General features: G+C 40.1%; 2 protein-coding genes across 2 annotated transcripts in view; both read right to left on the reverse strand.

The window, feature by feature from the left end:
- LOC135708362 (zinc finger and SCAN domain-containing protein 2) overlaps positions 1-27984 on the reverse strand; it is a 250432-nt gene that overhangs the window by 154469 nt on the left and 67979 nt on the right. The gene's annotated exons all lie outside the window — the stretch shown is intronic.
- The window catches only part of LOC135708341 (uncharacterized), a 551505-nt gene that overhangs the window by 128125 nt on the left and 395396 nt on the right, over positions 1-27984 (reverse strand). Inside the window, exons 3-4 of the mRNA XM_065230385.1 lie at positions 18654-19442; positions 3918-4054 (exon numbers count right to left, since the gene is read on the reverse strand). Coding sequence (XP_065086457.1) covers positions 3918-4054; positions 18654-19442 — 926 coding nt within the window. The remainder of the gene's footprint in view (positions 1-3917; positions 4055-18653; positions 19443-27984) is intronic.

Below are 27984 nucleotides of genomic sequence, written 5' to 3' on the forward strand. Positions count from 1 at the left end.
GGGTTATATATTTATGTTAGGTTTAGTTTACAAATAATATGTGCCAATGTACTAGATTTATGAATTTGAAATATGTCCTTTATTTACTAACTTTACATACAAATCTAACCTAATAATCCAAAACAAAAGAACTCACCCTAACCTTAACTATCCTCCTTGAACATCCTGCCTTGAGCCGGACCATTTTCACAAGTTGTTGGTAACACCCCCAAGGCCTACCCGAGCAAAGTTAGAGATCAAATTGAAATCAGAATTTGCTGTTATGATGTAACTTACTTTGAATACTCCATTTGATCTCATTTTGGTTGACTTAACGGTTAACACATCAAAAATGAGAGCAAAATTTTACACTGTTGAATCAAACGGAAAACTAATCCTGCTTTCAATGAAATCAATTTGATTACTGATTTTGCATTCATAATGTTTGACTGAATACGGGCCTGGTGTAAATGGTTAGCATCCAAGCTTCTCACGCTGAAAGACTTGAGCTCAAATGTAACCTCGGGTTGGTTGCGAATGACCTAAAATGTGTTAAACAAAACAATTAAACAATAATCGTTAGTTCAACGACAGATAAGCTTAACTTAAATCTTAAACAAGACGTTAACAGCAGAACTTCAAGTTAAGTTGCTTTCATTTAAAATGTCTTGACTGCATAATGAAAGCACAATATGATATCAGACTAATGTCGTGACAATTGAAATCAAAATGAGTATTCATTATGATAGGAACTGCAATCTTTAATATCGATTTGCTTTCATTTTGTTAACCGACTTTGCTCGGGTACCACAACACTAACTCCACGACAAGAGCTTCAACGTCTTCAACCCCCAAAACCCACCACACACTAAGATTTTTTTACAGTATACTGTAATTTTTTACCGAATATGGAACAGCTGAACATTCGGTAATCGATTCGGTATTTTTTTTTTTTTACAATTCGTTCACTCTTGAGCTGTCAAAAATTACTGACCTGGACTGTAAATAATACTGAATGATTGGTAAAGCTTACAATAACGTTCAGTAATGTTTTTACCGAAATATCTGCAAATTATTTTCCTTTGTGGTTATATAAGTTACAATTTAACCAGCAATAATTACCGAACGTTTTGTTCCATCGATATGTCTTATTGTGTTTTCATCAAATTAAATGATTACAACACAGCAAACGTTTTATTTAACACCAAAAAATCAATTAATTTAAATATTTGCGACGCCTATAGGGTTCTCCAGGTCCAGGTCCAGCAAGGGCAACGTGCGCACACATGACATTGGCTTTTTGCAGCTGAGGGAAACATTAGGTCGTCTTAAGTCCAAGATGACTGGCAGCGATGGCCTAGAATTGAATTGAAAGTAAAATAATTATCCACTCCGTCGATTCAGCGGACTAAAGAAAAATATTAAAGTACTTACTTTTCACACAGTAGAACCAAAGAATACTCAAACTCGAAATAGCGGCAAAGAATGTTTTTGACAGTATGACATTTACAAATCTGTTCCGTAATTTTTTACAAGAATCTGGTACTTTACTACCGTTTTTTTTTTGTAAAAGACTATTTTTACAGTACGTTCGCCGCAGTATTGTAGAATTGCAGTAATTTACAGTTTGGATCAGTAATTTTTGTTTACAGTTTTCGGTAATTTCGGAAAGTACGGAAATTCAGTATTATTTATTGCTGAAAGTTGGTATAACAATATATTTTACAAAGCTTTCGGTAAAAATTATATTTTACAGAACGAATTCAGCAAAAAAAAGTACCGAATGGAATTTAAGAAATTTGGTGTGCACAGCTCCGCAGCAAACTCTACCACGTCCTCCAAAGCCTCTGCTTCCCAATATCAGAGCCACTCTGGTATAAATGGATTACTATGTTACTACCGAAATCTTGGTGGCATGAACACTACTCTTGCTGACTATTCGCTTGCGTGCTCGGATGAGGCATACGACATATATGCTTTTACGGAAACCTGGCTCAACTGCAACACACGTGTATATACTGTTTTCCGTTCTGATCGCACAAACCTGACAAGTACTAAAAAATCTGGTGGATGTGTGCTTTTGGCTGTTCGTTCCAACTACAAATGTCGGCTATTGCAACCACCCAACTGCACTTCTGTCGAACAGGTATGGGTGGAACTTTTCGTCCCTGGCTTCACATTATTCATCTGTGTCATTTACGTACCTCCTGACCGTGTCACCGATGCAACTTTGATGTCTAAACATTGTGAATCATTGGCTTGGATTACCTCACGCATGTCTTTGGCAGACAAGATCCTCATCCTGGGTGATTTTCACATGCGTTCTGTGAACTGGATTCAAAGTTCATAGGATTGCATCCCGACCTTGCGCACTCATCGATGAACCTAGTTCAAAATCAACTCCTGGATGATTATAGTACAGCGGGACTCATCCAGCTCAACTCTGTCTGTAACTCCAACCATCGCTTGCTTGATCTCTGTTTCGTTAGCCAAGATCTCAATCACGATACTACTGTTTCTGAAGCTCCAATCCCTCTTGTTAAGGAATGCCGCCATCATCCGCCTCTTCAATTGTTCATTAAGGAATGTGTTCCTTATGAATTCATCCCTGTCACCGAAGCCACTCGTTATACATTATGAAAAACTGGCTTCTCGAAAGGAAAGGAAATAGGACTACCTTCAACCATGAAGCTCGGCCATAAAGAAGCTTCTTCTCTTCCGGCCATAACTGACTTTTTCAAAGAACAATTTTCAGCAGTATTTACTGACGAATCATTTGACCTACATCTGGTGACTGATGCCGCAGCTAATGTACCTCCCCGCTCTGCCATTGGTCCTCATGCACGGATATCACATAATACTGTTGAATCAGCTTGCGCTCGGTTGAAGTGCCGGACGGCATACCTTCTATCATCTTGAAGAAGTGTAGTTCTGCTCTCTTGCATCCTCTAGCTATTATTTTCAACCGCTCGCGCTCATCCGGATCTTTTCCTAAAACATGGAAGATATCATTCGTTTTTCCCGTGTACAAAAAAGGCGATAAACGAGAGGTTTCAAACTACAGAGGAATCGCCGCACTATGTCTACGTCTAAACTATTTGAGCTGGTTGTCATCGACTTCCTCAAGCATCATTGTCTCAACTACGTTTCCGCGACACAACATGGGTTCATGCCGAAGAGATCTACCTGCACCAATCTGGTTCCATACACGTCCTTTATCATCAAGACTATAGAAACTCACAAGCAGGTCGATGCCATTTATACTGATTTTTCAGCTGCTTTCGATAAAATCAACCATGAAATCTTGATCGCAAAGCTTGAACGTCTTTGTTTCTCTGGTTCGTTGCTAGATTGACTAAACTCTTATCTGGTTGGTCGTTTAATGTCGGTCAAAATTGGTAATACTATATCAGAACCATTCCATGTCACATCTGGTGTTCCACAGGGCAGTCATATTGGACCATTCTTATTCTTGCTGTGCCTGAATGACGTCAACCTAGTGCTCAAATGTTTTAAGCTCTCGTATGCCGATGACTTCAAACTCTATTATGTAATAACCTGTGAAGAAGATGCACATTTCCTTCAGAAAGAACTTAACCTTTTTTTTCCAAATGGTGCGCAACTAATCGTATGAGCTTGAATGCCAACAAATGCTCAGTAATTTCCTTTGGACGTAAACGTTCTGTCATTTCATTTGATTACACCATTGCCGGAATATCTCTAAAGAGATAATCTACTGTAGAGGATTTGGATCCCTTTATAATAGTTATGATGATGTGAATACAGAATTATTGTCAATACCGAAGCATTGACGTCAATCTAGAATGTATTGACTAAACGATTGATTATTACGTTTCAGAAATTCAAAGGTCTTCAAAATGAAAAAAATAATAATCTTCCAATCTGGCATCCCTGTCGTTACATAGTTCCGCACTCACCTGAACAATGTCGCCATGGTTGCCACCGGCCGCAGTGAACGTCAGGATGCACACATACGGTATGCGGTCCTCCTTGGGCCGATGCAGCTCCAAATCATACGTCAGGCCAATGTTTCCATAGTACGTTCGATTGCATCCTGTGACGGGAGGAAAGAGGAAATGCAAAATGTTTTAGTTTTCCCCCAAAAGCAATCAATTTTCAAAAGGGGTTTTCACCAACCGAACGCAACAGTAATCCTGCTGTTTGATATTGTTTTAATAAATAATAAAATTTGTTGCACAGCTCTCGCAAAACAATGAAAACTGCCCAGTTTGGGTGCCAAGCCAGACGGGTGAAAAATGCTACAAAACGCGTCCCAGCGGTAAATGACCGGGAAAAATCACCATTTTTCCACTCCATGTGAAATCCGGCAGCCACTTAAAGATCGCAACGGAAGGGAAGCGGACGGTGCTACTTCCCGGAAGCAAGTCATAACCGGATTTGGGTTTCAGTTTTATTGAAACGGCCAAAAGGAACCAAAACGAAAAAAAAAATGTTGGAAAACATAAAACAATCGCACTGATGGATTAATAAAAAAAGAAAAAACTAGTGAAAGGAAACAACCGAAACATGGTCCGAAAAGTGGTATAATTTCTGCCAAACGGCAACAAACGGGTAATAAAATACGACACCCCGGCACGGTCGGTTGACGGTGTGTGCTGTTTGGTTGGTTTCGGCTTTTTGGTCATGTCCCGAGGCTGGGATGTCGGTCGGTTGGAGACGAAAATTTCCCTGGAAAACGTAGGTTTGCTGTTGCGCGTGGTGGTGATTAAGGGATTCGCAGAAGAGGCGTTAATTTCGATGGATTTTAAAGCCGAACCGTTTGTATGGCAACACTGGCAGGAGATTGAGGATTCGTACCAACGTCTAAGTTTGTATGCAAACACATGTTCAGTTGATTCAGCTGGTTTTTGTTGGCTCGCTCTGCAGTTCCTCATTTATGCTCTCCATCTCTTCGGACGAGCAGCAGTGAAATGCAAATTGTATTTAAACATCGTAACGAGCTGGAAAATGGAATTAAATGCTATTCGCTTGATGTTGCATTCTTTCCGGAGACTTCGCACTTCGCAAAAAAAAAGAAAAAAACGGCAAAGCGGAGTAATCATTTCTGCTCCTTGGCTACGTTTGTGCTTGAGAGAGCGTAAAACAAAGTATGGTTTTGATAAAAAAAATCACGTCAAGAAGTTTCAGTTTTGATGTTTGATGAAGTAATTTTAAATTCTATGTTAATTTTTGAATTTTTTTAGTTTTCATAATGCCTATTTTTTATGATGACCAAATTGATTTGACAGGGTACATTTTAAATCATCCAATTTTCTTCTGAGAACTGGTAAATGGACCTGTGAAATTAGATAGAAAAACTGAAAGTTGTCAATTATAGATCTGACATTCAAAAATTGGACAGTTTAAAAGTGCATTTCTATGCCAAATAGTCCTCTCCAGGCGGGTTCGTATTGGTGCGATTTGCGTGGGTTAGTGCACTTGTTAATTGTAATTGTTAATCATTAATGGGTAACAGATACTCATTAATGGGTAAAATTGTTTAATCATTAATGAGTTAAGCCACTTTTCTTCAAAATGGGTCTTTTTTTACTCATTAATGAGTACTTTCAAGTTAGCGTGTGAGATGATTTTTTTGTTAGCTGTAAGAACTGTCATTCTAATGTAAAAATAAACAACAAAACGAAAACGCTTGCACGGTAACAGTCAAATACCCTTTTATGAGTAAAAGTTAACCCATTTTTAATAAAAGTAGTTTTACTCATTAATGAGTAAATGATTTGAACAACAATGAGTTTCTGCTAACAGTAGCTAACAGTTACTACTTAATTGGTATAATAAGACTTACTCATTAATTAGTAGTGCCACTTTTATTGACAATGGGTTCACTTTTACTCATAAATGGTGTTTGATTCTCACCGTGCACATGACAGTATACGCTAGTGTGTGTAAAATGATATTATTAGTTTAGTGTTCGTGAAATCCTGCTTGGAGAACTCAATGGCAAAGAAAATTGTATTTCAGATTCGACCTTCTCCGATTTGCATGAAACTTTGCATCATTGAGCTAAAATTCAGCCATTTTGAATCTTGCAAAATATTTCGATATTTTTCATCAAATTAAAACTAGGAAACGACACGACGAATTCAAAAATCCATTAATTGTCGTATTTTATTTATTTGGCTGAATTTTTTTAGAAACGTTCCTCATGACCAAAAATGCCATTTTGCATCTTCAAATCACCATTTTAAATCGAGCCTTAATTTTGAAAAGGGCCTATAGAAAAATGCTAAGCCTATATTCAGAGAACTTTTACTCGAAAAATGTTTGCCCAAAAGGGTTGGGTACCTTCAGTAATGTTGTAGGGAACATCTGCAACTATTAAAAAAAGCAGTCAACTTGAACTAATTGCTGTTTGGCATTTATCTTTTCCCGAATTCCGATGCCGAGGGTTATACTTGGTTCACGCTGCAGCTATCCAAAATGTGTCTGACTGCTCATCGGATAATGACGTCATTCTTCTTTTCTGTGACTACAACCTCCCTCAACTGCCGTGGTGTTTCGACGTAGAAGTAAATGGATAAAGACTGGAACGCGCAAAAATTGGTTGACGAAATAATCGTTTCTTTCAGTCAAAATTCATGTCACAAAAATTTTGCACAGTGGTCTCATTTATTTATTTATTTAATTAAATCTTCAACATAATGTTGTACAGATATTTTCTAGGCTAGGTGTCGAATTCTATGTCTGTAAGTAGACTTACTAATGTTCATATACAAATCATATACATCAAACGTTTCATTAAACACACGACAGTACAAAGTCCACGGTTCGTTGAATCCATAGTTGGTCCGATGGGTAGGTTGCCACAAAAGCGTGTAACTACGTAGAACTCTTTGAGGAGCATTGATGTAGATTTGGCTCACAAGAGAGTTGCAATCCACGTCACCGTTAAGCAATCCAAACACGAAGAGTCGCTGAAGTAGTTTCCTCCTTGCTGCCAACGTGTCCAGGTCAATCAGCCTGCACCGTTCTTCGTAAGGCGGCAAATTTACCGAATCGTTCCAGGGCAGAACACGTAAAGCGTATTTTACGAAGTTTCGCTGAATGGCTTCGATTCTGTTAGCTTGAATAGCGTGAAAGGGTGCCCACACAACAACAGCATACTCTAGAAGACTGTGGACGAGAGCACAGTATAGTGATTTCAGCGCGTAGATGTCCTGGAATGCGTTTGTGTTTCGTTTCAAGAAACCTAATGTGGCGAATGCTTTAGCAGTTATCATGGAGATGTGCTAATTGAATCTGACTTTAGATTCGATGATAACACCCAAATCCTTAGCTGAAGAAACGAAGAGCAAACTACTGAGTCCTATCCTATAGTCATGTCGTAAGGGCTCGCGTGAACAGTCAAGTCTTGACTTAATTGTACGAAAGATCTTTAAGTCATCGGCGAACATAAGTTTCGAAGAACACAGCCGACTACACAGATCGTTCACGAACAGGATGAAAATTAAAGGCCCCAAATGGCTATCTTGGGGAACACCAGAGGGTATCTCGAAACTAGGCGAATTGACACCGTTAATGCTCACATAGGCTGAGCGGTCAGTTAAGTAAGACTGTAGCCACTTCGTGACCCAATTAGGTAATCCCATACACCTCATTTTGTCCACTGCAAGCACATGTGGAACCCTATCGAACGCCTTACTGAAGTCCACGGAGATCGCATCTACTTGTCGTCGATTTTCAATGAAGTTGATCAGCGAGTTGACAAACACCATTAAGTTGGTTGTTGTAGAGCGTTTCCTCACGAAGCCATGCAGATGTTCGGTAATTATTGCCCTAACCGCTTGATATACGATCTCATATACGATCTTCTCCAGAGCTTTTGGGAGGCAGCTCTTAGAATCGAAATTCCGCGATAATTTTCAACGTTGTGGATGTTTCCAGCTTTGTGAATAGGTGTGATGGACGCAACCTTCCACATTGTGGGGAAAACACCACTAACTAGCGAACGATTGAAGATAATCGACACAGGTGAAGCGAGAGATGCAGAAAATTTCTTTATGAACGATGGTGGCAAACAGTCTGGACCAGGGCCTTTAGAAGGATCTACAGATGAAAGAACTTTCATCACCTCTTCAACAGATACATAAAACTGCGGCAAATGCAAATTGTAATGAGCTATGCTGCTCATCCAGTCACGACGATCATCCGGAGAATGAGCGGGAAGGGTAGTCGAAAAAACATCCTTGAAGAATTTTGCGAAGAGATCAGAAGCTTCTTTCGCGGAGTCAGCACGAGCTTCTTTATAGGACACATCGAGTGGTATACAGCCATTCCGCCTAAGTTTCTTTACGTAGGTCCAAAAAGACGATGGATCCCGCTTTGCATCCGACTCAATGCGCAACACATATTCATGGAAAACTGTGTTCAACCGGCTGGTGTAGTGCTCCTCCATGTCGTGAAGTAATCGCCTGTTTTCCTCAGTCCGTTGTTTGAAAAGACGTTTCCTTGCTTTCCGTAACCTGTTTCGGAGGTTCCTAAGTTCCGTGGTCCACCATGGTTGATTGTAGTGAACACGGAGGCAATGTCGTCGAATAGGAGTATATTCGTGGATGATATCGAAAATGGCACCATAAAACCGGAAAACAGCATCGTCAACGTTACAATAAGTCAAAAGCGTCGTCCAGTCTATCGAGCCTATCCGGGCGTTGATAAGGGGTTCATTGCAGAAGTTGAAATCGTAATAACAGCGGTCCAGCCCAACGTCGTCAGTATTACGAAGGTAGTCAAATTTGATGATAAAAAAGATTTGTGATGAGCGTCGAGTTTCGAGAATTCCACAGGGCGATTCGAAAAGTTCGATTCTGTCAGTATCACTAACGAAAGCCAGGTCAAGTAATCTCTCGTTTACGTTACGTACATCCTGAACCTGCTGTAATCCACATGCAAGGATCGACTGGGTCAAAGCGATTTCTTGTTCAGATGAAGCGTTGGTCGGGATGTAAGAATTCATGTCGGCATCAAATTGCCATGATAGTCTAGGCAGATTATAGTCTCCCAAAACTATGACTGTATCGGTAGTTTCAGCAAGCTCACACAATTCTTGAACACAAGATGCATGATTGGAGTACATGGCGCAGTCCGAGTTAGGCCTTAAGAAGACGCAACATATGTAGATCGACTGCATTGGCAACGAAACACACACGGCCACTTGCTCTAAACGGTTGGCATTAACTAGTGGAACCAACTTACAACGTAAATGCTTTTTGACACCGATCAGTACGCCGCCACCACGTAGCAGTTGAGATGTGGCTGGCTGGATTTCATTGACCTTATTCGCTGCCGAACGCCAGTTGGATTTAAACTGCTGCTCGTTTTCTATGGATTTATAAGTTTTTTTTGGGATTCCGTTTGACCAAGGCCCAATACCGTTCGATAGGGCAGAGTTCTGTGCTATTGGGAGGGTTGTGGTCTTTTGGTACCACAACCACGTTGTTCGCATCGTACCACTCGATTGCCTTTTTCCCATAGTGGCAGCCAGTGCTGAGTTGCATCACGGTACTGACAGCCTTTAGATTGACAAAAGAGATTCCTACGGTTAACAATTAAAACAACTGAGAACCCTCTCTCCGTAAAACTTCTCACCAGTATGACAAAACAACCGTGAGATATCGTTGTTTTGCTTTTCTCACTCATTCGCAATATTACTAACTTCTGCCATGTGTTACCATCATATCACCGAGGAAATATAAACAGACATATAAATTGATCGTCATCTCATTTCGAGCATAAAAAAAATGCAATCTTTCTGAACATGCTTTAATAAGCAATTTGTACGTAGTAGGTTAAGTGTATATAGTAGAGTAGGTTAGTTTTAAGCTGTAAATAGTAGTATTAAGTAGTTTCTCTTCAAATTCTAAAAACAAAACAAACCAATCCCACCAAGGTGGTCGACCGTGTACTAAGTCTAGGACTAATTCTGTAAAACAAATTTTGAATTTTGCCCATACCTAAAGATGAAGAAAGCAATTAAATCACTTAGTAAAAATTTATATGGAAATCGTCCAAGTTAAACTAAAATAAAGATCATTTAAACTAACTAAAACTTTCGAGCATAAATACGGTTATGACGGTCATTCCCCTTCCAAAATCACGGATGAAGCGATAGCTGTGATGTATCAAGGGAAAAGTCTTATCCTGCGTTAGATAATCGTATCAGAACCAATAATTATTATTGTAAGAATTCATATCTGCATAAACACGTATTACCTGCACTCACGAATGCTTATTCATGGATATAGATTTTGCAGCTATTGATTTTTTTTGAATACCGTGACGCTTGAGCTCCAAGAATAAGGATGCTAACCGCATATGGTATCCACATTACCGAAGCCCAAGTATCAAGGGATCCGTAAAAAGCAAAACCAATAAAAAAAAAATCCTTGCGTAAATAGGAATTCCCCTCTAAGAGCAACCGTACCAGTCGTTGCCATTTGCGGCACTATTTTACTTACGCACAGCGTTTCCATTTTGGCTTAATCACTCCTCTCCACACCGGTCGTTGCTATCAGAGTCATAATTTAAGTTACCGTTTTCCACACCGGAAAAACAAACTTTTGGCGTTTATTCAAAATAGCAACCGTCTGATGCGTTGCTACCGGGTTGCTAAATTTATGAACTCACTACTTCCCAAGGTGCGGATTGCTATTTCCCCAACCTGAATAGCAACCCCCGGTACGCAAGTAGCGTTATGGTAGAGGTTGGTAAATGTGCCTTATTTACTCATTGGTACGGTTGCTCTAAGAGCAACGGTTGGAAAAATACGGTTGCCGCAACGGCCTAGGACGATACAGGAGTGACTGGAGTGACCCGTTCCAAAAGGGGAATGCTCCTTTTTGGTTACCTGAGGTACAATCTGAGCTTGCAACTTCGTTCGTGGTCAATAGAATTGGTCCTTGACTGCTTGTGGTATATTATGTAGCTGCTGATTCTAGGTCAGATTAGGTCAGCTCTGGCCAGCTTCGCCAGCGAAAGAAGACCACTTCAACTTTAGCGCTTTTCCAGCATTCGTAAATGTATCATTGAAAAAGCGTTGTCAGATGTATTGCCTCTAGCAACGAATTAAAGTTTATTAAAACAAGCAATTGTGAAGTTTGACCGGATGTATTTAATGGTGAATAAATATCAAAAACTGAATAAATTTAAAAAAACAGACCATTTTAGGCATTTTAGCGGTCGAATTAAAAAATTTACAGAATATTGAACTCAACGCTAACAGGAGGCCACAAACTATATTGCTCTAAGAATTAAATTTATTGAATTATTTTAGCCTAATCCGAACCTATCGAACCACCCCAAAAGTCCCTACACAGAAATTACAAAAAAGCACGTCAACTTACTTTGCTTGACAGCATCGGTTTCAGCATTATTTTAATATAACAATCAGGTTGCTATGAGTATATAAGACATTGAGCAGCGTGAGTTACTCAGAGTTACTGAAAATTAACTTCGGTTTTACTCATGAGCGATAGCTGTCTTGCCCCCAGGTTTGAGCGCTTCCGTAAGCCGCCATGCATTTAAAACGCGGCGAATTTTTGCCCGCGAATTATTCGCTGCCGCCGCGTTAAAAACGCGCAGTTTGGGGGGACCTTGACACCGTGGAGGACATCGACCGAGCGTTCGAGGGACTCCACTAAGCCTGACGGACTGGCGTGCGTCCAACGAGTTCCTGTGAGGAGTAATTTTATTGTCATTGATTCCCACACCTAACTCTTTATTCGCCTGAGAAATTTTCGTAGACGCCAGTTCCAAAAAAGCGGAGATCTAGCGAGGAAACGAGAAATGGCCGATCTGAACAAGGCGATTGCTTCCAGAATGGTCTCACTCCGGAACGAAAGTTTCGGGTGGCTCGTCCAGAATCTGGACGACCGCTCTAGACCAGGTCCTAAAGACGCACCCAAAACCCATCCCACCACTCAAAGATGAATATGATGACGATCGGCTCATAATCACCGATTGGTGAGCATATTGCCAAATCGCAATAGTTCGAAATCACTTCTAAAACTACTGAATCGCTTCGATACAGTTTGGAATCACTTCGGAATGTACTAAATCACTTAAGAAAATAATTAAATCACTTCGTAAAGTTGTTAATCACTTCAGAAATGTTCGGCATCACTTCAGAAAGGACTGAATCTCTTCATAAAAGATCGAAATCACTTCGGAAAGTACTGAATCATTTCAGAGAGCACTGAAAAACTTATGAAAAGTTCTAAGTCACTTCAGAAAGTTCTGAATCACTTTAGAATAGTTTAAACTCACGTCGGCAGGTGCTGAATCACTTCTGAAATGTTTTCAATCACTTCGAGAAATACTGAATCACTTCGGAATGTGCTGTCCCAACAAACAATTCAGAGTCACAAATAAGCATATATCGAATAAATGCTTTATAACAGTGTAAAATGCTGAATAAAACGGGTTGTCAAATTATGAACTGAAAAAAACTCATTGAGATCGATAGATGCACCTTTATTCCGTTGTTTGCTCTGATTTGATTAATATACTTATTAAAAGTTAAACAAACGATTACTGTCTTCCCGATTCAACACCAGAAGTTTGATCTAATAACATACTGAATAAGTGTAATTTGCACATACATTGACGCTTTAATTCGACTGTTTTCAATTGATTTAATGACATGCTTTATTATACGTCTAATAATTGTTTTCTAGCTCCATTATTAGATTCCATTGCATTGATTAACGATATTGCTGAATAAAGGTGAATACAGTCGGCATAATAGCTCTTATACTGCTATGCGTCCATGTTTTAATTGTATGCTTTGTAAATGCCTTACAAACGGCGTATTCATTCATTATCCGACAACACTGTTTCAGGCTAACAACAAAACGATATTGGTAGCATAGTGATTACCGTTTCCGCTTGCCAAGTAGAAGGTCGCGAGTTCAATCTCAGCCTCGACCCTTTTTTTTATTTATTTTCAACGCCTAATTAATTTAAATCGTGAAAATAGATCGTATCACTCACAACAACCAAGTCATCAATCTATCGAAAAGAATAGCCCAGCATCCTTTCCATCGAAATTAGAGAGATGGAGTGTTAAACAGCTATGAATGAAGTAATCATTCTCACATCTCCTTGAATTAGCTAGAGTTACGACAGGGAGTGCTGATAGGTATTCAGATTCAAGCTTTTATTGCTTATTTATGATGTATTCTAGGATAGCTCAGATGACAAGGCAAGCGGCTGGTGATCGGAAGGTCATGGTTCGAATCCCATCTAACGACATGTTGTGTGTTTGTACGTATGTATGCAATAAATTTTCTAGTATCTGTGTGGTGGGTGGTGTGTGCTTCGACAGAATTAATGACTCAACAATCACTAACGAGAACAACCCTGCTCTGTGCCGTTCTTATTTTCGGATGAATTTTCATGTAGTTGAATAATCGTTTAATAAATGTATAATAGTATCTGATTAAACATTATTTCACATGAGAATCAAGCGTCCATATACATCTTTATACAATCGCTGTTTAAGGACGTAATGATGTCTAATAGACGCTGAAAAATCAAAAATTTGATCGAATAAGCTCTGTTTACAGCTCTTGTAAGTCGAATAAAAGCTTCTCGACATACCTTATTTCGATGTTTGTGGTTGAATAAATTCTCCAGATTTGTGTGAACAAAGCCTGAACAGAAGTTATTATTAAAAATAGTACAAGTATTATTAAGCATGCAGTTGACTAATATCGTCAAGAAGTCGTTTCTTCAATAGGTAATTTTATGTTGGGGTATCACTTTAGAACTGTTCGGAATCACTTCTGAACGTACTGAATCGATTCATAACAGTTTGGAATTACTTCAGAAAGTACTGAATCACTTTAGAAATGTTAAAGAGTCACTTCACAAAGTAACTTCAGAAAATATCGGAAACACTTCAGAAAATTTCCAAAGCACTTTGGAAAGTACTGAATCGTTGTGGAAAATTCACTTCGGAAATAATTTAATCATTTAGAAATGCACTGAAGAACTTCAGAAATGTTCGGAATCACCTCGGAAAATACTGAATATCTTCAAGAATATTCAGAATCACTTTGGAAATGTTCATGATCACTTCGGAAAGCGTTGAGTCATTTCAAGAAATACGGAATCACTTCAGAAAAGCTTGGAATCACTCCAGAAAGAACTGAACCATTCCAGAATGTTTGCAATCACTTTGAAGCACGTTGTTATTGTTATTATTTATTAACGACACTTTATGAAGCACGCTGGGAAGAGCAGAATCACTCTATAAAAGTGTGAAATCACTTCAGACAGTAATGAATCACTTCAGAAAAGCTCGGAATAATTTCAGAAAATTTCATTGGAAAGTACTGAATCATCCCAGAAAGTTTGTTATCATTTCCGCAAGAACGGAATCACTTCGAAAATAATTGAATCACTTCAGAAATGTTCGGAATCACTTTGGAAGTACTGAATCTCTTCAGAAAGTTCATAATCACTTCGAAAAGTACTGAATCATTTCAGAAAGTACTAAATCACTTCAGACAAATTCGGAATCACTCCAGAACGCTCTGAATCATTCCAGATAGTTTGTAATCACTTCCAAAAGTACTGAATCACTTCGGAAAGAACCGAATCACTTTTGAAAAGTTTGAAATCACATCTGAAAAGCTTGGAAATTCTTCGGGTAGTATTGAATGACTTAAGACAATTTCTGAATTTCTTTGGAAAATACTTAATTGTTCCAGAAAGTTTGAAATCGCTTGCGTAAAAACTGAATAATTTCGGAAATAACTGAATCACTTCGCAAAACTTCGGAAAGTATTGTATAAAATATCTTAAGTTTGCGATAATTTCTTCAAGAACTGAACTGAACTCTTGGAATCAATTTGAAAAGTACTGAATTACTGCAGAAAAGCTTCAGAAAGTACTTAATCACTTCGGATAGTACAAACATAATTTAGCATGATTATGATTAACCGCTCGTGGTTATTTCTCCGTTATTACCAGATTACCTGTATTACACAGAGAAGCAACAAACGATGCGTGGGACTAGCATGCATCTGCAATGTGTAACAATTGGTGATCTCATACTCACAGCACCGGCCGCGTTCAAATGTAGGCCAATTAGGGAATGGATAGGAATGTTTGACGTGATTCTCGCTTTGTTGGAAACCGAGAAATCCTTCTCACTTCCATGAATTTTTCAATAGTTTTTCAACAGGATTCACTTAAGAGAGTATTGATTCTTATCGTTAGGCCACATTAGTACTCCATTGTGACACATCGGAAAAGTTCTCGATTTTGGCAGTCAACTCTCCCCAACTCAATGTCCACTAGCTCGATATCGAGTTATAGAACCATAGTAAACATGAATGTCATGGCTACTGAGATAGGGAATTTGTCTACCCAAGTAACAATTTTGGTTTTATGAGGGTTCTGTAGACCATGATTTGGACTTGTAGAATGCTATAAAACCTCGATAAAACCTGCAATGTTACTTGGGCAGGATTCTTATTCTATAACTCGATGGTCCCTCCAATATCGAGTTGTAGAGAATGCACTGTTGTTATGTTTCCTAAAACAAGATCTATCTGTACTGATAATACATTGCATTAGGAAAGTTTGGAATCACTTTGCAAAAGTTCAGCATCACTCCAGAAAGTACCTTTTGTTTATAGTCACTTTAATGCTCTTGGGTCATTCGTGACTTATCTAGGGTGAGATTTGAACTCGTGACTTTAGCGTGAGATGTATGGATGCTAACCATTACGCCGGGTTCGCCCACTCAGAAAGTACTGAATAACTTGAGAAAAGCTTAGGACCACTTTGGACCATTTCAGAAAGCTTAGCACGTACAGAATCACTTCGAACAGAATAGAATTTTTCAGTAATCCAAGGAACACATCTTAGTCCTTGTTACTTTTTATGCCTTGTTGATAGTGACAAGACTCGGCTTTTTCTACCGAGGATGATCTTGAAACAAGGAAAAAATGAGTTAGTTGTCTTCATCTATGTGATTCCTAATCTTCTAATCGTTGTTCCCTAGTTTGAAGTGGTTAAGATTAGGGTTCTGATGCATGGTCATTATCGGTGCCATACCTTAATTTTGTTGCTAAGGAATCCAATTTTGACTGACAAAGGGGCGCGCCTTTGGAGGGTGTTTCAACACTCCAAAGGGTATAAATAGCGGGACCTTTCAATTAGAGTCGGATCCTTGCGATAAATGCAAGAGTGGCAACTGTAAAAAAAATCGAATACTTCATCATTTCTCAATAGTGATGGAGTAATACGACATGCACTAAACTAAGGACACGGGATATACTACAATAGATCAATTTACTGGTCGCAGTAGTGTTAGGTCCCGAACAGAGTAAAAAAAAAACAGTACTGAACTTTACAAAAGTTTTAAATCACTTCGGAAAAAAATTAGAAACAATGAATCCGTGTATTCAGCTCATAAAATATTGAATAGCTTCGGAAAAGCTTCGGTGGAAAATGTTGATACGCTCAAGGATAGACTGGCTTCAGAAAGTGTTATATTTTCTTGATGATTTAATACTTTCGAAAGTAATGCCACGAGCTCTTGGGAACGTCTGAAACAAGAACCTGATTGGTTTGATTTGCGTAGCTACCATTGCGTTATTGACACGCACAAATGCTCGAAGAGTTTGGGATTCCACTTTTGTTAAGGCTATGAAACATTTGCCGAGTTAAATTTAACTCGTGGTTAAAAGTGACATTTCGAAAGTTATTTCTTATGTTCAAAAATCCCTGTGTTACCGATCGACCGGTTTTTGAGTAGAACGCAGCCACGGTTGTTAAAATTTAACTTCTTGTCTGTCAGAAATAACCACGGATAGCAGAGTTAATCGATAACTTTCCATCTGTCAAATTTTAACCAAAAGAAGTTTCCATTACGAAAGTAAGGTTCAAGCACGAGAGCCACAAGGGATGTGCCATTTAGCAGTAATCCACATAGATTTATCATTGCTGTTCTATTATGCTGGAGATTGATTTATGCTATCTTAACAGTAATCATAATTCATAACAACTCACAGATCCACTCCCTCCAGCATAAATTGAACAGCAACGTAGAAACCAAATTGGTAATGATTTGTAAAACGCCAGAGGTATTCTGAGTTGAACGCATAAAGCTAATCCATATAGGTACATTTTTTTTATTGTTTGTTATTGATTGTTTTTTTAATTTAAGTTTCATCATATACATAATCTTGACCTTATATAGCCTCGTACTTGAGGCTTAAGGTTCAATTTACTTTGATGCATTTTCGAAAAATTAAAATGCAGTTTTTTTCAACGCATCATTTCAGATTGCAAAAAGCTCGCGTCATTCTAATATTTTTACTATTTTACACAAAATGATGTGAGCTTTTTGCAATATCAAACGATGCGTCGAAAAAAACTGCATTTGAATTTTTTTGAAAATGTAAATTGAACCTTGAGAAGGGCGACCGAGTGCCTCGGAGAAACAAAACTCCATTGCGCCATTGCTTTGGTTAGCGCAGTAAGGGCTTCATAACTTGGAGGTTTTGATTTGGCTACTTACTAGTAGTTTGGGAACATCGTTTGACCCGAGATTTTGCCCACGAATGTTTAGGAAATTTTATAGAAATTGTTCAGGGTATTTCCTGAAATTTGGGAAAGTAAAGTATGATATGAGATAAATCAGAAAATAAAAATTATGGTGCTTGGAAAATATTGACAGAACTTTTGGAAATTAATCACAATTTCAATAAGTAAGGATACAGGGACTTTGTAGATGTTCACCTGTAGAGTACGGTGCTGCTCATCATGCAGCATCGATAAAGTGCAAATGTTTTGCAACGTACCATATCAACTAGATAATTCACTATTTGAAACAACGTCATCAACGTCAGGGACGGATGCATCGTTATTTTAGGCAAATTTATATTTTAAGGGCGCAGGACAATATTGGGTGCGATTACTTAGCTCAAATTTTAGGAACACAGCACTGGTGATTTATTTTCGTCACTATTTTTGATCGTATCATCGCAACTTGTTAAAGAAAATCACAAAAAAAATAATCAAAGTAAAATATGGTGGTATTCAAAAAGCTTTACCCATCCTGCACGGGAACATAATCGAAATCACGTAACAACAGAATTGGGATTTTTTTTTTATATCTTTATTAAGGAGACTTGAATTGGGATTAAACAAATATTTAAAAAACCTAGATAAACAAAATCTGGTTCAAGTCTTCTGGGAGCATTTTGCCAGTTATTTTCGAAAAACTGTTGGCAACCCTGCAGTTAACTCTGATAAACAAATACTGTATTACTAGGGAGGTCTCTTGTGAACTGTCCACTCCTCTTAGGATCCCCCACCTCATTAAACCCCCCACCGCCATTTAAAACTCTGTCACTAGGGGGACCCCCTTTAGGAGTCCCCAATATTCGTCAAGAGATGAACCAGCCAATAGCTGAAGATCTCGTTAATAAACATCACCTATCCTCAAACATATTTATAGCCAGCAATTTCTCAAAGGATTCAATGCAATGAAAATATTTAAAACTTAAATTGTTCCGACTGTTCACGTTGTTTGCAATGATTGCCACCATATTCTAAACAATGAAAAAAAAAAAAATAAATAAATGTAAACCGGAAAACTCCAACCAGATACTCACTCGTACAGAACCGCGGCTCGTCGCTTCCGTCGCCGCAGTCGTTGAAGTTGTTGCAGTATTTGTTCAGTGGCACACAGCGTCCATTGTTGCACGAGTGCTCCGACACGGCACACTGCTGGCGCGATTGCTTCTGGGCCGCAACCACCGGACCCGGACCCGGACCCGATTCCGAGGAGCTGACGATTTGCTGACCTGATTGTACCACCGTGGCACTCGCCGACGACGAGAGTAGAAACATCAGCAGCGACATCACCGTGGAAACTAGGGCAAAATTCCATTTCCAACTGTGGCTCATGCTGCTGCTGCTGCTGCTGGAACCGACTGCCAGATGGCGAACGATGGACCACCCACTTCCGGAGCGTTTCCCACTGATGCTGCTGTTGGGACGAGTGGCAGTGCTTATCTCGATTGGTACGCGTGGGTGGTTGTGCTGCTTATGACTAGTCGTATCCGAAGGAATGTCCTTGGGCACGGATGGCGGTGGGCAAAGTAGTCGGATTGTTACATTTTCCGTATTACTACTACTGCTGCTGGTGCTGTTGTTGCTGCTGTTGGTACCGTTGTGCATTGTGTCGTCCTCGTTGACCAGCTTTTTATGACGATGTCGATGGAAGCTAGTCATTCGCCGCGAGCGCTTCCGAAACGTTCCCGTAGTCGTCGTTGCGGTTGACGTTCTACAGCTTCTGACGGTGCTTCCAGACGACGCTAGTCTAGTATCGAGCTCAGACGGATCCGATTCAACTGGTTCCGCCGATGCTGTGGTTATTGCTGCCGGGGATGATGATGAATCTGGAAATGAACATGCAAAAGGTGGCTATTAGTTTCGATGTTATAACCCTTGTTTCAATAATCGATGTAATCGGAAGATCTTCAGAGCTTCAGTAATTATATAACAGTAATTACATTGGAACCAAATAATATCAAATTGCAATCGGTTTACGGGAAATTATAAACCCACATTCAAATCCACCGCAAATCCACATAACAACTATTTATTCTAAACAAACCCATTATCCAATCGGAGTCGAGTTCCCAATCAGATAAAATGGTTCGTTTAGCTCGCTACTTATCGTCCTCCACCAATCCAACTCTGTCCGCCGACTCAGTCCCGGTGGATTTTGGTTGTGGAATTTTGCGGCTAGTCCAATAAATCCCCGGCTGCCGTTTAGTCGTTTCATTAACTTGAATACGCTCGAACCAGCAGCAGACTGACTTGGTTGCCGTTCGTTGCTTTGGAATGGAACGCGCATCTGTCTAGGGCCGAAAATGGATCGTCCATACAGGGAGGGAAAACTTTGCAGTGCACCTACCTACCTACCAACCGAAACCGCTGGAAACCATAAATTTCGTGCACAATTAAAGTTTAACGTGCCTCGTACGATGGTAACCGGGTGATATCAAGTGCCGAGGTATAAAGCTATAGCACAGGATTTCACACAGGATTTTTACGTTTATTTTAGAAAACGGAAAGTATGTTCATTCAGTGGATCATTGTAATCTTTCGAACAACCTTACAAACGTGGTTATTAGCGAAGACAACATAACAAGATACTAGCAACTTTGCAGAATTCAAGGGACAAGCTACCCGAGCAAAGTCTGAGATCAAATTGAAATCTAAATTTGATGTTGTGATTTCGCTGATAATGATTACACAGGTTGTTGTCGTTTTGGTCGTTTTAACGGTTAAAATATCAAAATTGAGAGCAAACATATCTTCCTGTGACATCACATAGAAAACTATTTCTGCTATCAGTGAGAGCAAACTGAAAACCAAATTTGCTATCCATTTTTCCTGTTGATAGCAAAACAAGTATTCAATTTGATGTTATGCTAAGGCAATGAAAACAAACCCGTAACAACATATTTTTAAAGAGCAAATGTACAGCAAAATGAAATCTAAATTTGGTATCAATTTTGTCAATGTGTAAACTGAAATCAAATTATGATTTCAGTTTGATGTTAATATCAAAACTTTATTTCAATTTGCTGTCATTTTGATGCTGGACTTTGCTCGGGTAAGCAGCGCTGTGTTTGAGCAAAAATGAAAAAAAAATAGCGAATAGGCAAATTTGTTTGAGCGATGGATGACCGGGTAGAGGGGAATAGCAAAACCAAAGCTAAATAATATAAAATATTACTATCAATATCTTGTTATGTTTGTCTATGTAGTGTGTTTATTTTGAAAGCTCAATCGCGATAGCTGTACGGAGCCGAAAATTCATTGTTTGTAACAAAATTCACTTTTGTCTATGTCCAGTAGAAGTTGGGCCGAATACTCGCGGCTTACCCGAGCTTAGAGGGGTACATTGCCGAAGGATAGGTTAAGGGGAGGAGCTTGGGGGGGAGGTTTCGTTGTCTCATAAGAGCGTTGTCGCCAGTATGAACGGTAGTGCGATTCTAGACTCGTCTGGAGTTCGACCGGCTATGGTGACCAGTGGGTGACGATGAGACTCATCGAGACGGGGGGACAATTCAATCAAATACTAATAAAGAGAGACACAAGACAAATTAATTGAATTCTTATACTAGACATTTGCAGAAACACATAAATCGACTGCATATAACACAGATCGCGGGTTCCCAACACGTCTCTGATAGGGATGTAGGGTTGTCTTCCTTGGGCCTCGAAGGTATTCATAAGTCACTCTTTAGCGTCATTATCCGTACATTGCTAAACTGCGTGATCGTTGTCATCGTAGCCGTTTCCACACCGACAGATGTTGCTGTCCAATAGGTTCATTCTATGGAGATGCGCATCTAGCGAGTAGTGGTTGGACATAAGTCTACTCATCACGCGAATGAAGTCGTGACTCAAGCCCAAGCCTTTAAACCACGCTCTTGAAGAAACATTAGGAATAATTTAACCGTCCAAGATTTCCAGTGTTCCCATCATTTCGCCGAATGGGTCATTTCTAAAATTTAATACACTGATTGTTTAAATATTTCCGGAATCAGTAAAACTCCAAAGAACTTCTCATGTTTAATAGAATGAAGCATTCCTAAAGGGTGTCCACGATGAAATTGCCACACTACGAAATTGCTCTAACTTTTTAACCGTTGGGTAGAATTTAATGAAAATTTGGGTGGATTTAGTTCATAGTGCATTATTTACATCCTGCAAGTTTTAAAGTCCTGTGATCAAAACTCGTGGAAATGGAGTCGAAAGAACAGCTCGTGCGTGATAAAATCTTGCGCATTCATCACGAGAACAAGGATCTCTCGCATCGTTCCATCGCTAAAACGTTGGGAATCGCGAATTCCACGGTGTCGCGAGTGATTAAACGGTTCGAGGAACGGTTGACCACCGATCGGAAGCCCAGAAGTGAAGGAAAAAGTATTCCGTACAACACCAAAAATCACAACCGCGTAGTTGGGGCCTTCAACCGAAATCCGAACGCCTCCGTTAGGGATGTGGCTAAGAAGCTGCACCTAAGCCGAAGTTTTGTCCAGAAGGTCAAAACTAAGGCTGGGCTTCGAACGTTCAAGGTACAATAGGCCCCTAATCGCGACGAGAAGCAGAACAAGTCCGCCAAAACCCGTGCCAGGAAGTTGTACCTCAACATGCTGACGAAAGTTGAATGCTGCATCATGGACGACGAAACATATGTGAAGGCCGACTTCAAACAGATCCCCGGCAACCTGTTTTTCACGGCCAAGGATAAGTTCAGCGTTCCGGAGCATGTCCGCACTCAGAAGATGTCCAAATTTGCGAAGAAATTCCTGGTTTGTCAAGCCATCTGCACGTGCGGGAAGCGGAGTGCACCTTTCGTGACCCAGGACACGATGAACGGACATGTTTACATAAAAGAGTGCCTCCAGAAGCGGCTGCTTCCTCTCCTGAAGGCCCACAACGTCCCAACAATCTTCTGGCCGGATTTGGCCTCATGCCACTACTCCAAGGACGTGCTGAAGTGGTATGCGGAGACAATAAGGTCAATTTCGTGCCGAAAATGTTCAACCCTCCCAACACTCCGGAGCTCCACCCATCGAGAAGTACTGGGCGATTATGAAGCAGCACCTTCTTAAACGACCTAAGGTAGTGAAGACAGTCGAGGAACTGAAGAAAGTATGGGTTTACATGCAAAAAACGGTTGATTCACAGGTTGTGCAGAATCTTATGGCCGGGGTTAAGGCCAAGGTGCGGGCATTTGCGTATGGACTGTAAATAAAATACGAGTAAAATGGTAAAATGAAGTTTAATAGTTATTTCTCAATCCCTGAAAATTTGATGGCAATCGGATGAAAACTCGAATTTTGCGAATCAATTTTGTGTGTGGCAATTTCATCGTGGACACCCTTTATAAATAAAAAAAAATAGATTTTTTGAAAATTTCTGAAATCAGTATATCTCAATAGAACTGCTCATGTTCAAAAAAGGAAGAATTACATTTGAAAAGCTTGCTAGGTTGTAAAAATCGAAGCTTCATAATCTTTAACAAGACTGATTTCAACATTTACTGAACTTTGAGAAAAGTTCAAAACCATTGAAAATGGCTTCAACTAAATGGTAAATTCATCGTGTGAAATTCGCCTGTCATAAAATTCACCTTCCTGCGCGCCCACCTTTGCGAGTGAGTCCACCTTCTCATTGCCTGGGATTGAGCAATGTGAGGGAACCCATACAAAGGTAATCATATATGATCTTTCGTCCAGCACACTCATCTGCTCCCTTGTCTATGAAAGGACATTAGATGAGTGCCTACCTGGTTTCATCAACCGAATAGCCTTAATCGAACTGAGACTATCCGAGCAGAATTGTTTTGTTAAGAGCAATCATTCATGCTTTGGCTAAAATTGGGCCATTTTAGATGTTGGAAAATTTTCACAATGCCTTATTTGAATTTTTTCCAAAAAATGTAGCACGGAAACGGCACTTTTGATCGAAATGACGTTGAGAAAAATATTTTTGGTAAAAAAAATGTGTTTAGTAATTTTAAGTAAAACTTCCAACAACATTGAACAGTTCCTAAAAAGCAAAAATGACATTGGATTTGCATGGAACTTTTCACCAATTAGGATCTCCTCGACCAATTAGGATCTCCTTTATATCTTTATTTTTGACTGGGTGATTTGGAATAAGTTTCATTTTTAAAAATGGTCCTAAAGATTGAACGCTTGCATGATTTTTTGATATCAACCTTCAACTTACAATACTTTAATTCAAATCTCTCTCCCTTTACCTCTGATTAGATAGCCACATTTGTCACGAAAATGAACCACAGCTGGCACGCACGTTTTAGTTCCAGCACTTTTGGAGTCCTGGCAATGCGTCTAAGCTCTGATATTGAACGAATTTTCCACGCATGGTCCCTTTTTACCTCTATAAATAAATGTGTCATTCTTTAGAAGAGATTTCAGTTTCTAGATGATAACACACGAATATATATAGATTTATGACATGCTCCATTTTCACGTCCATGGCTGCTTGAAATCGAAAACGAATGGAATTTAAAATTTTACTATCAATACAAGCTGATATTTATTTTCCCTCTGTTCGGGACATAAAACCACTGCGACTAGTAATTTGATCTATTGTATATCATATCCCGAGCAGGGACGAATATCTCGATACCATAAATTGGTATGGATGTGCATGTTCCAACAAAACCATTCCAATACCAAATTATGCAAATGCAATACCAAAACAATACCACACAGGTATTCTTTTGGTATCCAAGTATTATTTTTTTGTTATTTACAAAGTATTTTGCATGAAATTTTTTAGTATCATTCTTTGGTTTACCTCTTGCTGATCAACACCAAATTCTGGTATCAGATCAGAATTAGGTATTCATTAGTTATTTTCTCCTACTCGGGATCCCGTGTCCTTAGTTTAGTGCATGTTGTATTACTCCATTACTATTGAGTAATGATGAAGTATTCGGTTTTTTTACAGTTGTCATTCTAGCCTTCATCGCAAGGAATCGATTCTAATTTAAAGGTCCCGCTATAGTTATACCCTTCGAAGAGTGAGAGCACCCTCCAGAAGCGCGCCTCTTTGGCAGTCAAAATCGGATTCCTTAGAAAAAAAAAACAAGCAATGACACCGATAATGACCATGCATCAGAACCCTAGTATTAACCACTTCAAACTAGGGAATAACGAATAGAAGATTAGGAATCACATAGTTTGTACCACGAAAATTCCAAAAATGTTTTTAAAATTCAAATCCAGTAAAATCTCCACAGCTCGATAATTTCTATAACTCGATGGATTTGGTGGTCCTCTAATTTTTCCACGCATCGTAATCTCCATAAGTCGATATTTCCACAACTCGATGCCTCCTTTGGGCGTTATGTTATTTTGATTCTATAACGCGATTTGTTAAAAGCAGAGCTTCTGAATGCTGTGATGTTGATGATAAAATCTAAGAGGCTGTGAAAACATTAGAACTTGTGGGCACATTGAGTACCCAGAACACATCTGCCATGTATATGGTGTTCTTGAGATAATGGTCCTTATTTTTAATTATTACCTAAATCTATCATGAGACAAATTAAACTCAAGTACTAAAGGCAGGGGTGCCAGAGATTCAAGAAAAAGCTTTCAACGAGAGCGAATAAATCTGAGATAATTACCTACAAAATGATGAGACAATCTGCACAGCAAAAAATTAATTTTAATATCACATCAAAGTGGTAGCACTTCAATCGTCTCTAAACTGGCACAGCGCTGCTTTTACTGCATTTGTTTATTTTTGTGGACATAAAAATTACATGAGATTTTCGACATGATTGAAGTGCATCCTCTTGGATGTAATATTAACATTTATTTTTTGCTGTGTGGAAGGAGCGATGCACTTAGCTCAGGTCAAGTTCCTACCTCACGCCTCCACGAGTCATATGATCACAAAAGACTGCCAGCTGAAACATTGACACAACTGGTTGGCGTAGCCTGGGCAATGTTGTCAATCCGACAATAGCAGAGTGAGGAGGTGCGACGTGAACACTGGCGCGGTAACCTTAGCACGGTGATAGAGGAAATGCTTCGCCAACCCGAGCGTCTGTTCACCATGGAGGTGCGGCTCAAGCAGTATCTGACTGCCATTCAGCGGCTGAATAAGAAATGCTCTTCCCCGGACACCTAAGATGGCAGTCCCATCACGGCGGATAGGAGACCGTAGGCTAACCACATACTGTCTCTGAAACCTTTATAATTGTTCAAGAAACCTACACAGAAAGACATCTAACTGATTTAACGGCAACGACTCTTAGCGCAAAACAACGAACATGAATGTATTGACGTTAGCCCAGCAGTGTAAACTGGCACAACTCGACAATGAGGCGTGACGCATGAAGCTAGAAATCCTGGGACTGAGTGAAGCTCGTTGGCCAAACTTTGGAGAACACAAGCTGCCGTCAGGACAGGTACTACTATACTCTGGTATTCAAGGTGTTGGTCTCCTAAGGCCTGTACTCGAAAAAAATGCACCAGACAAAAGTGTTCGCCAAAAATTTATTTTAAGTCGGATTTTCTTGACACTTTCAGGGAATGAACAAATATATATGGATTATGTTTCGGCATAATTACTTTATTCAATTTTATTTCCATCACTGAAAGCCCGCACCTTTCTCTTAAGACCCCTCATTACATTTTGTGCAATGGTGGAGCCGACCTTTTTGGTCATTTTCATCCATTCTTTCTTCAACTCCGCCAGCTCGTTTTTAAACACCTTGGACGATTTTCGAACTTTGGCCTTCATTATGGCCCAAAATCTGTCCACGAATCTCTGGTGAATTTGGGGTGTTGGCGGTTTTTGGTACAAAAACAACGTTATTGTCTCTGTACCAATTCAACGTCGATCGCCCGTAATGGCATGATGCCAGGTCCGGCCAAAATAATGTCTCGCCTCCGTGGGACCGCAGGAAGGGCAACAGACGCTTCTGGAGGCACTCGGTGCGGTAAATTTCGCTGTTGATGGTACCCATTGTGATGTACGGTTTACTCAGTTTACCGCATTGGCATATGGCCTGCCAGAGCAAGTATTTTTTGGCGAATTTGTCCACTTTCTTCTTCCTTATGTCTTCCGGAACATCGAACCGTGATTTGGCAACGTAGAACTCCAGCCCCGGTATCTGCTTTGCGTCTGCCTTGATGTAGGTTTCGTCATCCATAACCACACACATCGGTTTCGTTAATCACTCTCGATACAGCTTCCTTGCGCGGGATTTGGCCGCCGTGTTTTGTTGATCACGCCGGTTCGGTGCCTTCCGGACCTTGAATACACGAAACCCAGCTCGTTTCATGGTTTTCTGAACGAACCAGGCGGAACACTTAGCCTTCAGAGCCGCGTCGCGAATCGAAAGGTTCCTTTGGTTTGTTTTTTTCCGTCGATCTTGTTTTCCGTGCTGAGCACCAATGCTACCGACGTGCCAGGAAGGCAGCTCCCACACCTGGACCCTACCTATCGACCCATCAACTCATGAACCGGGGACCAACGGCTTTACTTCCCATCCGAAGGAAGGCGTGATCAGAGATGTTATGCCTCAGAACATCCCGGCGGCGCCGACTGGGATTGAACCCAGACCTGCTGGGGTGAGAGGTAATCACGCTTACCACTACACCACCGGCGCCGTTAATCGAAAGGTTCGGATTACGCTTGAAATAATCCAACACCTTCCGGGCCATCACAGGGTCAGCTGTCTTCGATTTTCTTCCACTTCCAGCCCGCCGCTCGGTCGTCTGGGACTCCTTAAACGATTTTACCACCCGAGACACAGTTGTATGGGTGATTCCCAGTTGTCTTCCGATCCATCTCATGGTCGCAGTCGGATTTTCCATGACGGCGCGCAAAATTCTCCGGCGATTTTCTTCTTGTTTCGATGACATCTCAATAACCACTGAACCGATTGTTATGAAATTTTGCAAATGTAAACAATTCACTCCAAACTAGTTATACCCAGACCCTTTCAACTTTACGGTAGCGGGGCAAGCAGTGGAGACGGTCGAAAGTTTCCAATATCTTGGCAGCCAAATAGCGTCGGACGGCGGAACGGTGTACGAATCAGCCTTTGCAAGTTTACGAAACGTATGGAGATCCAACCAGATAAGTCAACGCCCCAAAATCCGAATTTTCAACTCGAACGTGAAATATGTGTTGTTATACGCCAGCGAGACGTGGTCTGTATCAGCGGAGAACACTCAAAAGTAGCAGGTCTTTATCAACCGATGCCTGCGGTATATAATTCGTGCCTGGTGGCCTCACAACTGGATCTCGAATGCCGAGCTCCATCGTCGATGTCATCAGAAGCCGATAGCAACGGAAATTCGAGAGCGAAAGTGGAGGTGGGTTGGCCACCAGTGTTGTGAAAATATCAAAAAATCTGATCTC

Source organism: Ochlerotatus camptorhynchus, unplaced genomic scaffold, assembly GCF_037179485.1.
Source record: "Ochlerotatus camptorhynchus isolate MF236.1 unplaced genomic scaffold, CSIRO-AGI_Acam_v1.1 ptg000330l, whole genome shotgun sequence".
Classification (NCBI taxonomy): Eukaryota; Metazoa; Arthropoda; class Insecta; order Diptera; family Culicidae; genus Ochlerotatus; species Ochlerotatus camptorhynchus.